Below are 17,541 nucleotides of genomic sequence, written 5' to 3'. Positions count from 1 at the left end.
AGCTTGTGGTTAAGTTCTTGCTTCAATGGAAATATAGGGATGTGTAGGGGTATAGTATGGAAAACATGAGCAATGGGAATTACACTGGAGAACGGTATCTGCTGAGTCATGAATAATATATGCTTTTTTGGCCTGCTGATACAGCTGACACATAACAAGCAGACGTATTTATACACAGTGCTGTGCGCATGGTATGTGTTATTATTATTTTTGCCCACAAGCTGTGCTGTTCATGAAAAATATATAAATCAATCCAAGACTACACTTACTGTACAGATATTTCTCCCATGTCCACGTGGAGTTGATACATTTAATCATCCAATCCACTCCATTCAATCTCTATTTAACCGGGCAGGTCAGCTGAAAACTCAACCCGAGTTAGGGTAGTGGCTGGAGAATCCAAAGGAACTGTATTATGTAGCCGAAACAAATGAAATATACAGTAGATGCACTTGCAGTTTGGCCACTTTGGTTAATAGCGAATGCTCTTTTGAAAATGTGATCTACTATGGGATCTTTAATGGCTACAGTGAGTCAGGACCTAACCATTTTATTTCTCACTGGTACTGACCTTTACGCAATAGAAACCTTCCAATTTTCTTGGATGAGCTGTGCCAGGATGCAGCACCCCTTTTGTACTTGCACAATTTAAGTCTTTAAGATTTGTAAGAAACACTGAGACGCTATTGTGTAATTAAATGTTTGTTTTCATGCCGTACTGTTAAATGTAAACACCGGGAGTTACCCAGAAGTAAATTAGTCATAATGACTATTGCAGGGGAAAAATAATTATTACTATTAACACCCCAAGAATATTGACCAAACATCCCATGGGTATGTATTAGACGTGCAGTCTCTGATAGGGCTCAATACGCACCGCAGGCCCATGGAGCCACTGTGGCGAGCCAGACATCTTGCTGTCAGCAAGCTTGACATTATCATCATCTGTGAAGTCGGCGCTGCAGGATCTGCAGTATTACTGGTCCTCTGGCTGCAATAAATCTCATTTAAAAGCAGCCGCTCTTTCAAAAAAGACTTCATTATAGCTCTAGCAAAAAACCCTGCAGTCCCGGTGACAGATCCCGTAAATGTCTCCGCTGTGCAGTTCCACGGTTATTTTAGGTGTATATTTTTCCTTTCTCGAGAAAACTCTTTCATATATTTAGATATAAATATAAAATACAGGCCACACCTTCCAAAGAGTCCCAGAAGATTCCATCTCTAACTGCTGATGAGGAGTAGGTTTTCTGATTCCTCTGAAGGCCTGACACGCCCATGTCCAGGGAACTGTGCTGGACCTGACTGGCAGGTTTAGCACCTTTGGTGGTGAGAACTGGGCAATGACAAAGGGAGGCAGAAAGTGATGCATTTGGGTAGAGAAACAAGTCAACACTTTTTATATGTCGCAGGTGTCAGATGGATGTGCCATCCCTCTTTTTCAGTATGTAGCAGCCTGAATCGAGGTTAATATGTCCTTGATATAGCGGGTACCTCTGTCAATGTACAGTAGTAGCTAGTGATGAACACTAAAAACCTGGAAGGATACCAACACTTCTTTGGAAAGGCAGCAGATGTGTTTGTATCGATGTGAACATGAGGGGGTAGGAATAAGTAGCACTGAATGTCCTTTGACAGTTTTGTTGAGTCTCCCTATCACTTAGCAAGGGGTTAATGGGGCCACTCACAACCTGGATCTTTTCCTGAAGGGAACCTCTTGATGTTGAAAGGCAAGTTAATTGCGCACCACTCAAAGGTAAAGTTGCCCTTGTGACAGTGTTGTGGGAATAGGCCCAAGTTTATTTTGACTGATGGTTCTGCATTCAGAACATTGCCTTCATTGCATTGTGTGCGAATGAGCAGTATAAAAATATCCCCTGCAACTATATTTAGTCTTGCCAGGACCATCTGTGTTAGCACCTAGCTCCAGGAAATGGATGTCTATAACTGGATGACCTAGATCAGCTGATCAGAGCCAGGGCCATGACATATCTGATGATAAAGTCTTTGCAAATGTATAACTCCATTGCTTTATTATTATTAAATTACTTCTGTGATAAATTTTAACTCAGGAAAATCTAATATGTGGGTTTCCACCAGGTATTAATAAACTTGGAAATGGAGTGATAATTAACATTATGTTGTATTATATTGGATGAGAGTGTCTGCTAAATAAATGTAGTGTAATGTAATCTAACTATTGCAACCTTTCACCCACTGATGGGATTTTCAGATAGCATTAACTTTCGTAGTCCTACAAGTGAAGACTGGTAAAACAGTAGTGTGCTTGGAGGTAAGTTACTGTAATAAAAATACAAGGTGGAAGAAAGCATGACAATGAATATAATAGATTATATTGATTTTGTGTATGTATTATAACTATAGAATGTACATTTCTCCTTTTAGTTTTAATCGTGTTTGGTGGATTTATGTGATTTGAATGTTCATAATAAAATGACATTATGATTTATATGAGTAACACTACAATTGGGCTTAATGAAATGCAATTTGACTAAAATGGTTTATTGAAATATGTATACACTTAACCATGCCATTTTCCAATTTGTGATGTGCAGCTTCTGGAAAATCTTGGAATTTGTATTAGCAAACATTTTATACAATTAAACTTTGTAATGAACACAAAATACATTGACTGTACCAACTAAAAATACTGAAATTAAACCAGGCAAGGATTGCAAATGTCTTGCAAACGCAAAGTCTGAGGGCTTATCTATTTTTACTTTGGAATGACAAGAGTAATACCCAGATGGATCAGAGCACAGGAGGTCATTTCAAAGGCCCTACAGTCTTCTAAATGAACCAGTGTACACACACTGGAAAACATAGAAACTGTGTGCTTTATATTTGATATATATATTGTTTATCGCTGCAGTGATGTACAATACTACAATGCTGTTGATGTAATAGAGTACAGTAATCTGTTGCTTAACATCTAAAAGTATACACGAGAATCTGAGGGTACATCAATAAAAATGGTGATAAATGCAGAAATTGAAAATGTAATTTGAAAGTGTTTTTCACTAAAAGACTCCTGAGAACAAAGTCCCAAATTAGTGGGAGAACTACAAGGATGATTAATGATTAACTCCTAACATTGCTGTACTTTCTTAACCGTGACCTTAGGTCTTCTTTTAGAAATCCAGTTCATCAGTAGTGCATTCATCAGTCTCGACCTGAATCTGCTTTGGTGGAGCGCCATGGTGCTCTGAACACAGGGAAGTTTCCCATTCAAAAGAGTGAAGGAAAATAGAGTAAGTGGCCAGCCTAGACGGTTAGGGTTAATATTACCCTGACAGGGTTGTAGAGAACTACAGAAACAGGGACAGAGGATTTGAGGTACGGTCTGCTGCCAGGCTACCGTGAGGTTCACAGCGTCTGTCCTACACTGTGAGTGTGCCCAGATTCGGTGCTCGTCTTTTCTCCCTCCTGCTCTCTCTCTCTCTCAGCAAGGGATCACAGGGAAAGCCCAAAGGACTATAGCTGTTTGGTACAGGCTAATTCTCTTTCACAGTCCAAGTGCTCATCTGGTACCTGTCATGTTTGCATTCCAGAGTATTATCTAAACCTGCTATCTGATATACTCAAGAGGGGAACCGTAGCTTCTGCCAAGATACTGAAAACGGATCAGCGCGATAATCATGCAACCATCCCCCCGAGGAGCTGTACAGTGATCTAAAAAGCCCCTGTGCGACTTTACCATGAGCTTGCCTGGCAGGATGCTGCATTCATATTCACCCATATTCCCTGTTAATTCCTTAATGATAAACACTCACACCACAATTCATATCAAGCCACTCTGTGTCCTGCCGATGGGGGCTGTGATGCAGCACACATCCAATGCTTACCCGTCCGTCAGCAACTGCTGCGTGGGAGGTTCAAAATGTAATGACTCATCCATGTGTGGAACTCAAGTAATTGACAGCAGAGAGGAAAGACATGTGACCATAGGAGGTGATACGACCACATTTGGAACCAGGCATTCGTGAAGTTCTTAATTAACTGTGCCTTTACAACACCTGACAATACTAATAAAAGTTGGTAGGATGAGCTGGACTTCAGGGTCTTAAGAACAGGGAAAAAAAGACCAAGACACTGGTTTATGCTACAACTGCTGCAGATCAAAAATCACAAAGAATTGACGATGGCCAATTAAACGGCTCAATAATAAACACAAATACACATAGGGCATAAAGAATGAGAAAGAAAATGCCCATCAAAGCACATCATTCTTAATATACATTGAGAGAGGTCTTGTCAAGTTTAGCAACATGTGCGACACAACGTAACAAATTCCTTTTGCCTCAGAGGAAGGTGTGTATGCTTCGTTAAGTGTTAAGGAATAAATATCTGGAAGTGGTTGCCTTTGGAGTTTTTGGAAATTGCCTTTGAACAAGTCAAATTAATTAGGCACCACATTTGCAGAATGACAAAAGGCATATTTTTAACTCAAGTTGCCTTCTGATTGGTTGGCTTTGGTCTAGACAGCATTCACAAGTATTGCTAATGCTAGGCTGTCTATCCTATCTTATCAGTGACTTGTTCATCTACGTCGACTCTGTCTGATTCACAGCATGGTTTGTTTATTATAGTAATGAGTGAGAAATCGTTATTGGTCAGAGAGTGGAAACTTTCTGGTTTGACGGCAGTGATGACAGTGTGCTCAAGGTCACAAGGAACTCTGATTGTTGCTCATAACATCCCCCTTGTTGCCCATTCATTTCACTGGCTGTCTCAGAGCCGCAGTCCTGAAATGCTCCTATGTTCTGTTTTTTTGTGGGTTGTTTTTGTTTGTTTTAACCAGACAACATAACACTGCAGACAGGGCCGGCTTATGCAATCAACCCCCCCAACCCCCCCCACCCCGCACATGATCCAAAAAATATTACGGCCAACGAGATGGATTATGGGCTTAGACATCTGTGCAGCAGAGTATTTCTGCCCCACGTGTAAGTCGTCCTATCACAGCGTAGATTCTCCGCAGGTCAACCTACCACATGGCAGATTCCCACAGTGGCAAGGCATTATGGTGGACCTAAATAACAACCTAATTATAGTTATGATTCCTGATTGGTATTGATCAGGGGCAGAGGTAGCAGCTGCTCTCCCCCACACCAGTGGCCTATTAATACAGACGGCTCTAGCAAGCAGATGGACTTGATGCAGTAATCCACACTGTAGCCTGTCACATATTAACATGCAATATATTGGCAATAAACTGGACATGGTGTAAGCTATGGCTGGTAGTGATATGCTACAAACATTATTCTACACATGTGGCATCTGAAGGGACAGAGGAAGTGTCCAGGGGATCCCATAGAGGCCAGACATTTCCACAGACATAACAATCTGAATTGGAATAAGGTTCACACCCTTGTGAATAAAGCCCAGTACAATATTTTATAAGGCTTCAGACCTTAAACACATAGAAAGGAGCAACAGCTCACAATATCATCATTGATGAAATAACTTATTCAGGTCCCTGTAATAAAAGACTAATAGACCATTTAGTTTTGGCTTTTTAAGTCAGTGGGAAACTGACACCACAGAGACTTTTATATTGCTTAATTATATTAATTTCATGTTCATATTCATGTTAATCTTACTCCCAAAGCCAGGCCATACTGAATGAAGATAAAGTGAATGGGCTTTGTTGTTTAGCAGCATAAAACATAATGTATGAATAGTGCTTTCTGAATGAAGCACTTAAAAAAATTATTATTATTATTATTATTATTATTATTATTATACAAATTAATTCTCTCTGAGTTGTGCTATGGAAGCTATTTTTACTTAATGAAAAATTTCACACGGCAGAGAATCTTACTATTTTCACTTCACTGCTTAGGGAGGCATCAGGACCCGACTCATTACATTTGCTATTCATTTACAATTATTTGAATTTACTTTGCAGGATCCACTGGGTTTTTCAAAAGACATGCTTTCATCCCAAAACTTGGGAAATATTTTGCCTGTGAGGCATTCTTAGGCTGTTTTTTTTTGTTTTATTTCTGGATAGTATCACATATTCCTGCTTCTGCTCACTCAATGTGCCCTAGAATGCTTCCTTCCCACAGATTTGTGGTTAAATGCATTGTTCAGACTATTTTTTCTGCATTTCTTGAAAATTGATTCATCCCTGAAACCCTAGAGGTACTATAGAGGACACTGAACAGTGCAAATAAAAATGAAAGTACAGCATTTCTCACGGAATGTCAGTGTGACACTTCCTATCAAGAGTTCTCAACTCTACTCACCCCAACCATTCTCCAAAAGCAAAGTGGCCACATGTCAGCCATATCACTAGATTTAATCAAATGCATTTAGCTAGTTTAAGTGCTTATGCAATGCAATTTAAAGTAGTTTCATATTCAATCATACAGGCCTTACACTTTATTTAAGACCGGAAAATAAATAGGAAAAGAGGCATGAAAATGGTGGTGTCCTGGCAGAAGGCCAGAGCTTTGACTATGTACACCAAATCAATTCGATTAGTTGCTTATGCTGTTATCTATATGGTGTTTTGATATGTTTTCATATCTGTGAAATATCAACAACCTCACTTGCATGGCTGCAGGTACAGGTATGTCATTAACAAAATACCTTGCTGGAGGAAAATTAAACCATTTTTTAAAACTACACAAGCAATGAAATCACAATACAGAAATTTTGGGTAGATGCAATCAAATGCACTTAGCACTTAGATCAATAAGATTGCTGAAATAGGAACCAACAGAGAAATTCGAATGGTTTTGCTGTAAATTGTAATGGTCTCCAATGGTAATGGTCTACATGTACTAAAACATGGTCTTGTGCTTCACTTGACTAGCAACAGTCTATTTTTCCATCGCTTGATACCTTCCTGTGTTATTCAGAACGTTGAGATAAATTTAGCATTCTTGAAAAAGTGCAGCTCAGACAGATTCTAGCACAAGGGAAAGGCTTTTTAAAAGTAGACCAATAAATCACAATCAGGAGTGTCAATCATAAGATGAAAACTCATTTTCAATAGTACAAACCTCCAGTCCCTGTATCTCAGTACAGCAAGCACAGTAGACTTTATTTGGACAGGGTGCTGGATTAATCCAGAGGATCTGATTGAGTTGCATATGCCCTTAAACAGTCTAAATGTTTTTGACTGAATCCAACTCAAGGTCTTTGAGTGCAGAGTACCACATCCATTAGAATCATAGAGAGGAATGAACTATCATGACGATTCATCAATAATGTGGTGGCAATTGACTGTCTATTGTCTGTGGCAAGAATATTCTCCATAGAAACTCTGTTCTTTTTGCAGATAGTGTATACAGAGAATGTCTCTCAAACGGAACTTGGGCCATGAAAGGAAACTACTCCCAATGCCAGGCCATACTGAACGAAGAGGTAAGGTGAAGTTTTGAGTATTGCTGCTGTATTTATAGGCCTCTGCTTAGCATTTGTTCTTAGCTTTGACTTAAAAATGTTAATTATCTTTAAAAATACAGTTCTAGAAGTCAGAAATTTTAATTATGACTGGGGTATTGTTCTACTTTTTAAGAAAATTCCATTTAATTGTGAGTATATGGACATGATATATATGTATATGGAGTGTATGAAATCAGGCCTTTTATTTAAGGGTATGTTTATATGTTTTGGTTTCGTCATGTGGAAATTACAGCACTTTTTAAACATAGTCCCCCATTTCAGTACACCATCATTTTTGGGACAAACAGCTTCATAGGTCTGAGATGTGACTGATCAGTCGGGTGTGTTCAATTCCTATTACTGAAAGCTGTTTCATACTGCTGGTATAAGACAGCTTTCAGTATCTAGCCTTGGTTCTAGGCTCTTGATTGACAATGGAGGCTATTATTGGCATTTGTCAATCTGAAGACCAGTGTTGTGTCAATGAAAGTCAATGAAGCCATTATGAGGCTGAGAAATAAAAAGAAAAAAAAAACTGTCAGACACATGGGCCAATGTTTTATGCTTATCAAAATTAACTGTTTGGAACATCATTAAGAAGAAAGAGAGCACAGGTGAAATCAGTAAGCACAAAGGGCCTGGTAGGCCAAGGAAGACCTCTACAATTGGTGACCAAAGAATTCTTACCATAATGAAGTAAAAACCCCAAACACCTATCCGAAAGATTGGAAATACTCTTCTGGAAGCAGGCGTGGATGTGTCGGTGACTTAGCTTAGAGACTTAGTCTGCCGAAAACTTCACACACAAAACTACAGAGGCTACACTGCAAGATGCAAACCACTAAAAAACAGGACGGCCAGGTTATAGTTTGCTAAGAAGTACCTAAAAGAGCCAGCAGATTTCAGGAAAAAGGTCTTCTGGACAGTAAGACCGTGATTCAGAGTGGCAAATTGTGAAGGCCAAAAAGAATGTTAGCTGGAACCCTCTGAGTGTGTACTGAACACTGCACCTGTAAATTTCAAGCAATTTCTCATTGGGATGAACCTTCTTGCCACAATGTTTACTTGACCCTGTACATCTAAGCCTAACTCCTCCTTCTTTGACACATTTCTTGCAACTTTAGTGTATACTATACTGTATGTATATGTGTGTATATATATATATATATACACACACACACACACACACACACTTTGGGGGGGAGGGGGGTTCACCTGACCTGATGTTAGCTGTTAGCGTGTGGAGTTAAATCTATACAGCTCAGTAATTGGATCACAAGCTAAGCCAATAATGGCATTTTCTTAGAGTGCTCCTAAGGCTGTAGTTTTCCTTTACTCTCTGCTCTTGGAAAGATGGATGATTTTTGCCATCCTTATCTGTGACAGGCAAATGGATACACCTGCCACAGAGGGGCAAGACACAGCTGTGTCACAGCCTAAAGATTTATCCCTTTCTGTTCCCCATTCAGGGAATGTGTTGCATTTAAATTATGCATGTGCACTTACCCCAAGTCAGTGTTGGATGGTTATTTACAACTACAATGCTGAGCTGTTGGTGCACAAAACAACTTTCACATGATTTTGTGTCCCTCCACTGCAGAGAGGTGCCTCACAAGCTCTTTCCAGAGTCGAGATGGTGCCTTTCAGTTCTGTCTCAGTCTCCTAAAAATTTAAGCGAGGGATCTGCTTTTCATGAGGTTGAAACAAAACAAGATCTCGTGTTTACAGAACATTTGCAATAATCCATACAACGTGTTTGCACTGCATGACGTCTCCTTTGACAAACTTATCCCTGTTGGATGGTTTCATATTTTCATAGTCTTCTCTTGAATGCCCCTTCTTGTAGTTTGGCTGATGCACAGCAGACTCCTCTGGCCACAACTGATTAAGAAGACAGAAACCAGAATCCTTTCTACCCAAGAGATACATTTTGTTGTATCTACTGATTCTGCCTACATAGCTTGCACTGCTGGGGGCTGAGTAGCAAAAGGTGTTGGGGGGGTGGAGATATTGCTTATATCATGCTGCTTCTTCACCAATGCATTACAGTACCCCCCTTGAAGCATTGCCAGAGTGCTCTCACGGTTACGATAATGATGTAATGGGATGGGGGGATGCCCTTTCAGCATTCAGCGCTCTAACTTGCTGGCTGCAACAACAGGACAATTTCAACAAAGTAAATGCAAACAAAAGACAAGAAAATTGCAAATATATCATGTGGTATTATTGAGTTAATTCCTTGTTCAGCTCTTCTTTTGGCAAACATCACAGGGTAACCTTCCAGACCATTTATTGATGGCTATCCATCTAACATTGGATAGTGTATTCATTCATTGATGGCTATATAGCTAACAATATCTAACTAATGTCAGCTAGCATGTACATTCATTAATGTTTGTCTAGCTATACAGCTATATTATGTAGATAGCTAAGCAGCTTGTTCATTTATTGTTGAAACAGGTTCTAAATCACTGACTAGGTAGGCCAAATGTATGGGCATAATAAGTTGTCAACACAAAATCTTGACATAAGCTGGCAGACATTACATGGATGACTTTTGCTGGATGCAAAATATAACATGACATTATTATAATCTTACCTTTCCTGGTGGAGAATATTAATTCACTTGTGCATTCATATTTTCTGGAGGGATTGATTTTAGAAGGTGGAAGTCCAAAGTGTGTTCCATTTCAGCACTGATTTTTTAATTGTTGAATGATCATCCATTTTTGTGCATTCATAAACACAAATGTAGTTACTGTTGTGAAGTAGTTTATGTTTACATGTGTAGCATAATATTTTTTGCATACATTTACGGTTGTTTTTGGAAGACATTTTAACCTATGGAAGCATGATGTGTGGGCAATCACCCAGCTATGAAATAGCATCCTCGAGATGCCCCCTGATGTCACTGAGAGGCATGTAGGATGTTTCAAGCAAGTGCCTCCAGGACATCCCCTGGAGGTTTTTCTATGGTGCCCTTTATTTAGAACATTACAGGGGGACATACCCATTACATCATAACAATGTCCGGATGACTCTATGGAGACATTCAGGAGACATCCTCAGATTTGGCCGCTGGGGACAATTACAGGACTTTTCAAATGCAATTTGCAAGTTATGGAGCATTAAATACATTGGATATATTTGTTTATCTTGCTTCAGTTGTATAATGTAACGAGTATTTAAAATTTGGAAAAGCAAATTTGTCCCTCTTGTTTCCCTATAATCCAGTGTCCTTGGGACACTATATTTTTGTTGTTTAATGTTTCATCCTCTGCCAAATTAGATTGATGAGAGGGACAGTTTGATTTTGGCGAGACATTAGCTTATTGCACTCATAACGTCTAGTACCTCAAACACATCCAAAGTGCAAACCCACACAATTTAACTACACTGAAGTTTGAGTACAGTGAGGACGTTACACAGGACGTTGTCCCCAAGGGTGACAGGCATCAGAGAAGGTGCCAGGGCAAAAGTTAATAAAGTCTAATAGTAATGAAAGTGCCTCACCGATATACTCCGAGTTATATTTGACATCAAAACCATTCCAGCAGTTTGGCGGATGCAGTGATAATAATTAGTCTGACGCGGAAGATTGAGACTTTTCTTTTATAATTTATGGTTCATTTTTTAAAGCATTTCATAATCTAGCTGGAATCGGGCTTTGAAGTGAGAGTGGTAGTCACCGCCGCTTACTGCATGAAGGATACATGATACCTAGATTCACACTCCCCCTCCATGAATCTTTCAGGTTTGTCCAAAGCCCCCCATTGTTGGCCAGGTGCGTGCAGACTACATGGTTCCGCTACCATCTGCTTCTGACTGGAAAACGAGGTGTGAATTAATAACTGCACCCATACCATAGAGTTACTGGTCAAAATGACATTAATTGGCTGGCAGACAGAAGAATTCACAATGCATGATGACGCATGGCAGTATTTTATTTCAAAAGAATCGTGTCGTTTGTGAGCCTGAACAATGGGCATCATTCACAAAACTTTTCTTGAATTCCTTTTACTTTTGTTCTTAATAAAAGTTCTAATGAAAAGGGAATTTATGAAACAGCACATGCTCATATATATATATATATATATATATATATATATATATCTTTTTCAGTACCCGACACCTTGTTACTGTTGTATCCTCTCAACGCATTTGAAGTTGTCCACTCTGTATTATTCATCATAAGGCACAGTACTTGCTTTTGAAATCTGCTCTGTGGCTGCTTTGGCAACACTACATTTAAAAGCCTATCTTGGCGATAGTTTGGGTAGAGCGTAAATAGTGTCCACCCACTCACCTTGTTGTTTAAATGTGTAAAAACATAACCGTTTTGTGATTTTCAAAGTTTCCTGTTCCTTGTTCTGTCCTTCCATAATTTTTTATTTAGGCTACATTAAGCTTCCTGCTGTATTTGGACATAATGTTTATATCTGTTGTGAATAAATATTGTTACTGCTGTAAACATTTTATTTATTTCAATTTCAATTTTTTTAAAATTTGTAAATATGAAGTTTGCTATTCTATTTCTGATATTTTTCAGACAGAGAATAAAATTGTTGAATCATTTTTTGAAATGAGTTGAAGAGCTTATAGCTGAAGAGGTATAGCAGTAACCACATTCAGCATTTTGAATTGACAGCTCCCTCCAACCCCCTACAACATTATTTTTAAATCAGCCGGTAATACCATATACAATGGTAAAATGTGGTGATGGTTTAACGCTATCAAAAATTGGATACCACCCAATGTATGCGTGAGGTGTGGTCATTACATTTGAAATGGAAGCCCAACTGACATTTCAAAATGCCCACCCTCTCAGTGCATTCTACAACTGCCCAGCATGAGTCTTTCTTGGCAGAGAATATTCTTTTGGACATGCTCCAAAGTGACACTTAAGGTGCATCCCACTGAATTTTAAAAAGGAATTGCACCTTTGCCAGATAGAGAAGAGATAAAAGTGCTGAACTGGAGAGTTCTGAAAACCTGGGGCAAGCATTTGATGCCCTTCGTATACTGCAAAGGGGCAAGCGGTTTCATTATTATTGTATCTTCTCCTAATATTGTGGAAAGGGCCCTTTAATTAATTTGATTTCAACAAAGTAAACCTACCCCTTTGTCAGACATTTAATTCACCGTTTGGCCTGTTCTGGACCCTAGGAAACTTCAGAGGGCTCGGCCCAAGTGGCCTGGAGATAAGACGCAGAGGAACTGGGGGGTGGGAGTAGCCATTTGAGGTGTAAATGTGTGTGAGCACTAGTGTGGGTGAGCCAACAAGGGAGGCCTGAGAAACCCTGTGCTGGAATTCCTCATGCTCTTAGGATTCTGTACATTAAAAATTGGTTAATACACCTACATGTACTATGTTGGACATTCTGACTCAGGCCATACCAGAATAAAGTGGAAGCCAGAGTCTCACTGCTGGCTTTGTAACTTGGTTTTGTTTTCACTTGATGTCGTGTCTCCACATAGTAGCTCACAAACATGTCGATAATAGCCAGAGCTGTCCCTCCCAAAAAGATCTCAAAAATGTTTAATGTCGCCATAATGCTTACTAGGAAATGGTAAATTTCCCTATAACCTTAAAAAGATGCTGAACTGAACGGAACCAATAATTATATATATAAAAGAGAAGAAATCAGTCCTCAGGACCGTTTCGACTATATAAAAGGTATGCCTTTTGTTTAGTGTTTAGTAAGTTTTTAGTAAGTTGGAAGGAGAAGGAGTCCTACATTTTATCCAGGGTCTTTTTGAAATATTCTGCTGACCATTAGTTTTTTTTTACTTTAGTCTTGGCACATTTGGAATTACTTTTGGAGAGACGAGTTGTGCAAAAAAGCACCCAGATGATCCCCAAGCCTTTGGAATAATGTTCAAAGGACAGATGAGTCTAAAGTGTAGCTTTTTGGATGATATGGGTCCCATTATGACTTGTGTAAAGCAAATACAACATTTCACAGTGAAAACATCATACCAACAGTTAAACATGGTGATGGTAGAGTGATGGTGTGGGGATGCTTTGCTGCCTTGGGTGCTGGATGGCTTTCCATTATTGAAGGAACCATGAATTCTGCTCATAAGGAGAATGTCTAGTCATCTGTTCATGAGCTGAAGTTTACGCATAAGTGAGTTATGTAGCAAAACAATGATCCAAAACACAAAAGCAAGTCCACATCTGAATGGCTGAAAAGAAACAAAATTAAAGTTTTGGAGTGGTCTAGTCAAAGTCCTGACTTGAACCCAATAGAGATGCTGTGGTAGGACCTGAAATGAGCTCATGCTCGAATACCTATGAATTTCTCTGAATTAAAGCAGTTCTGCAAAGAAGAGTTGGCTAAAATTCCTCCACAGCAATGTGAAACAACTGATATCAAATTAAAGGAAGCGTTTTGGTTGCTGTTATTGCTGCTAAAGGTGGTGCAACCAGTTATTAAACTTAAGGGGGCAAGTACTTTTTCACATGGGTGATATGAGTGTTTGATAAATTTTCATTAAATAAATTAAACACAATGTGTTTCATGTTTTCTCAGGTTCCCTTTGTGAAATATTACATTTTGTCTAAATATTTGAAACCATTCAGTGTGACAAATATGTAATAATAGAGGAAACCAGGCAGAGGGTAAATAGCCTTTCATGGTACTGTACAGTACAGCGACATTCTCAGGCCTACCAGAGTGCCGGATGTCCCACCAAGTTCCGCAGAGGACCCCATTCTCTGACCTGCTCTCCCTGTCCCTACCCTGGAGGAACCTTGCTCCTCTTTGCTCATCTGCACTGGAACAGGGAACAGTTCTTGCGTGCATACCCTTCAGCATGCAGTTTTCTAAACTCACAAAACATGGAAAAGCACTTCGCAAAAACACAGGGCCGCTGACTTCATCAGAGGAGGAGGTGGTATAGTGTTACCAAGCTACTACACGGGATTGCACTGGGCAATTACCCAAGTACTCCCGAGACCAAAGTATGGACTGTACGAACCCCGGACGTGCAAACACCGCACATCTTTTTACACACGGGATAGGGCCACGTTAACAAGTATAGAAAATTGTTAATTGCTCCCACACGTGCAATGAATGTCAGAGGCAAATGACGTGTGTAACAGACACCAGGTTCAAAAAATGATTTGGTTGAAATTGACCTCAAAGGAGGAAGAGTGTATAAATGGAACAGTTGGACCCAGGTGAACAGAGAAATGGCCCTTGTGCTTAAATATTTGGCAGCATAGCCAGGAAAATGTTCTGAATGGGTTTTGCGTCAACCAGTCCTTCTATGTGGAGGAAAGGCTAAAAAATAACAGTCATGTGAAAGATCATAACTAAAATAGAAAAGGGTAAAAAATAGATTCATCATGAAGTGCCTCTAATGTCATGGGAGCTTCCCAGAAAGCCCCTAGCCGGTATTCATATTAATAAACTCAGCGAAGACCTTGAGTCTGTAAAGAGGAGTTCAGAAAAGGGACAGGCACATCAAAGGTATTCAGGTCTCTTTCTACCTGTCAGAGTAATTCCCATCTCTTTGCTCAGCCCGCCTGTTTGGGAGCTCTCCCAGGCCTCCCCTGGGGCAGGGGGTGACGCTCCACCTCAGCACAGCGGGGTGAGATGCGGAGGGGCCCAGCATGACTGCCAGACGCCATCTCCATTTGTTTCACCAGTGTCAAGCTGGTCCATGCCCACGCGATGACATTTGTGTCAGGGGGGAGGAAGTAACTTTACGATGGGGTTCACAACCGCCCGTTCATGAGCTGACATCCTCTGACGCAAACCCTCTCTTGCTTTTCTGGCCTCTTTTTTTCTCTCTACTACTGGTTCAGTCCATATTTTCTGGTTTGAATGGATTGGTCATTATCAGTTTGTAATGTTTACTCAAAAACAAACATTCCCACAATTTCAGAGTGACCTGTGACAGACCTTTCATTGACCTCACATCTTCCACACAATTACTATATAGTAGATAATGAGCTGCAGATAAACAAAATGCAAGGCCCAGACCCTCGCTCATTAGCTTATATCAGCAGTACACTCTGCAGTGCTGACAAAAGATTCACAATTTAAGCATCAGTAAATCAGTTGACTACCCACAACTGGTCTGGTTCACATCACATTAAATAAAAGCAAAATAGTCAATTATATCCTTGCTAAATATTAATGGCCAAATAAGTTGTGTTATTATCACGTATATGAAAAATCAAAGAGAGTCTTACTTCTAAGCATTTTTCATCAAATTTGTCTTGAGGGAACCATAAACAGAGCTGTTGCTTAGCATCCTGTTGCCGCAATAAGGAACCAGCTAACAAAATGGCTTTTCTGTCTACCCATTCCTCAGAATGGCTGAGATACGATGATCACTCTTGTCAGTTCCCATTAAAATAAAATCCATCTACTGCAGCCAAGTCTTGACAGGATGTTTTAGAGTGATTTTGTGGGCACTGTCAGGATTAATTCATTTTTATCACTTTTTTGATCGTGGCTGTCCCTTTTCCGTCATTCCCCTTGTTGTCATTGAAAGATCCACTGTAATTAGTATTATTGCTAATTATAGCAAGTGCATATACATTAGACTTTTTGAGTCACCAGCAGCGGACTTTTATTTATTTAGTTAGTTTTTGGCTGGACCGCAACAGTGCGGCCAGCCCTACAAACGCGAATGTCTGTGACTGACTGAGTGAGTGATGAAGTTACACCATTGGTTGGCCGAGTTATGAAGTTACACCATTGGTTGGCCGGAGAGCTCCAGCCATATACTAGGTTTTGACCTGGTCTTGTTGAGAGATATCCCAGACTGCACTGAAATGCCAATGTGTGAAAGAACACAGTGTTGTTTTGTTGGCTTGCTTGTGTTATGTCATGAATGGAGAGTTACAATTTTTAATTATGTTTACAATGCAAGAATCCTAGCTTTTTTTCTGAATGTCCCTGTAATCATAATTATATGTATATATATATATAATTGTATGCATGTCATTATTCTAAGGCATCCATAGAAGCTTGTGACAAACATTTTTTCAAACAATACATTTTTTTTTTCCCAAAAGTGATGACCTGTCATTTATGGTCAATCTTGGATTATAGAGATTTTACAGGGCTACTGTGGCTCACATGATTTAACCTGTTTTTGCAAGTATTGTATATACGTTTTTTAAATTGAAATATATTTTCTTGCATTCAGGACTTCTTCGGAGGAGTTTGTTAAAAAGCAATGCTGCTTAATGCAGAGCAATTCATCTTGCGTGCAGTTAAACTGCCTGGTATAATGTCTCATTTAATTCACTCTCTTGACTTTATAAGCTATAGCAGAGGACTAAAACCTCTAAAAGAAATTGATGTTTTGTTTCTTAAGCACAATTTGTCAAGTTATTTTTGTAAATAATTCATTGAACTCCCCAGTCTTTGTTTGTAAAGAAGACACTGCATTACATTAAACCCTGGCCCTTAACTGCCTAACGCAGATGTGAAACGCTTGGTTTGAAGCCAAATAGCTCTCACACTGAACTGGAGCGTAGTATTGTTTCTGTCCTCTCTATCCCTCTCTCTTTCTTTCACATGAAAGCCTACCATTCTGAGGCGGGCCTCAATAGCAGTTTCTCTGGTGTCCTTTGTGATGCAAAGAGAAAATCTGCAACATATTTTGACAGCAGGATGGCAAGCCACGTGCTCTAACACAGAGGAGCACCATCAGCCAGTCCCCTCTGATGGAAACGACTCCGCGATTCCCCCTGTTACGTAACACACATGCATCCCTCCAACACAAGGCTATCAGAGATGGGTCATCAGACAGGGATGCTTCAAGCAATTTTGAAATGCACCATATTATATTCAACTCATGAACATTGCGCATACTGTCCGTTCACACACGTGTGGATGCAAGATATGAAAGTTCAACCTCGTAATGCACCTTGCCATGCACTGCATCACTGAGCTGCTTAATAAAACATCAGAGTGGGGGGCAGACCGACTGGAGCTCCAAACTGTCTGCGTGTAGCAGACCGACTGGAGCTCCAAACTGTCTGCGTGTAGCACATCTGCCTGCAGTAATCTGGTCAAAATATGTATATTTCTGTTAATGGCTATCATTTGGACATTAATATTAGTGCCTGTGTCAGAATGCCTATGTAATGCG

General features: G+C 39.8%; 1 protein-coding gene across 2 annotated transcripts in view; it reads left to right on the top strand.

The window, feature by feature from the left end:
- The window catches only part of LOC118218028 (corticotropin-releasing factor receptor 1-like), a 110,639-nt gene that overhangs the window by 51,895 nt on the left and 41,203 nt on the right, over positions 1-17,541 (top strand). For both annotated transcript variants that reach the window (XM_035400376.1, XM_035400367.1), the window contains one exon: positions 7,313-7,398. In XM_035400376.1, coding sequence (XP_035256267.1) covers positions 7,313-7,398 — 86 coding nt within the window. The remainder of the gene's footprint in view (positions 1-7,312; positions 7,399-17,541) is intronic.

Source organism: Anguilla anguilla, chromosome 2 (genome assembly GCF_013347855.1).
Source record: "Anguilla anguilla isolate fAngAng1 chromosome 2, fAngAng1.pri, whole genome shotgun sequence".
Taxonomy (NCBI): domain Eukaryota; kingdom Metazoa; phylum Chordata; class Actinopteri; order Anguilliformes; family Anguillidae; genus Anguilla; species Anguilla anguilla.
The sequence above is the reverse complement of the archived record's forward strand: the minus strand, read 5'-3'. Positions and strand labels throughout refer to the sequence as shown.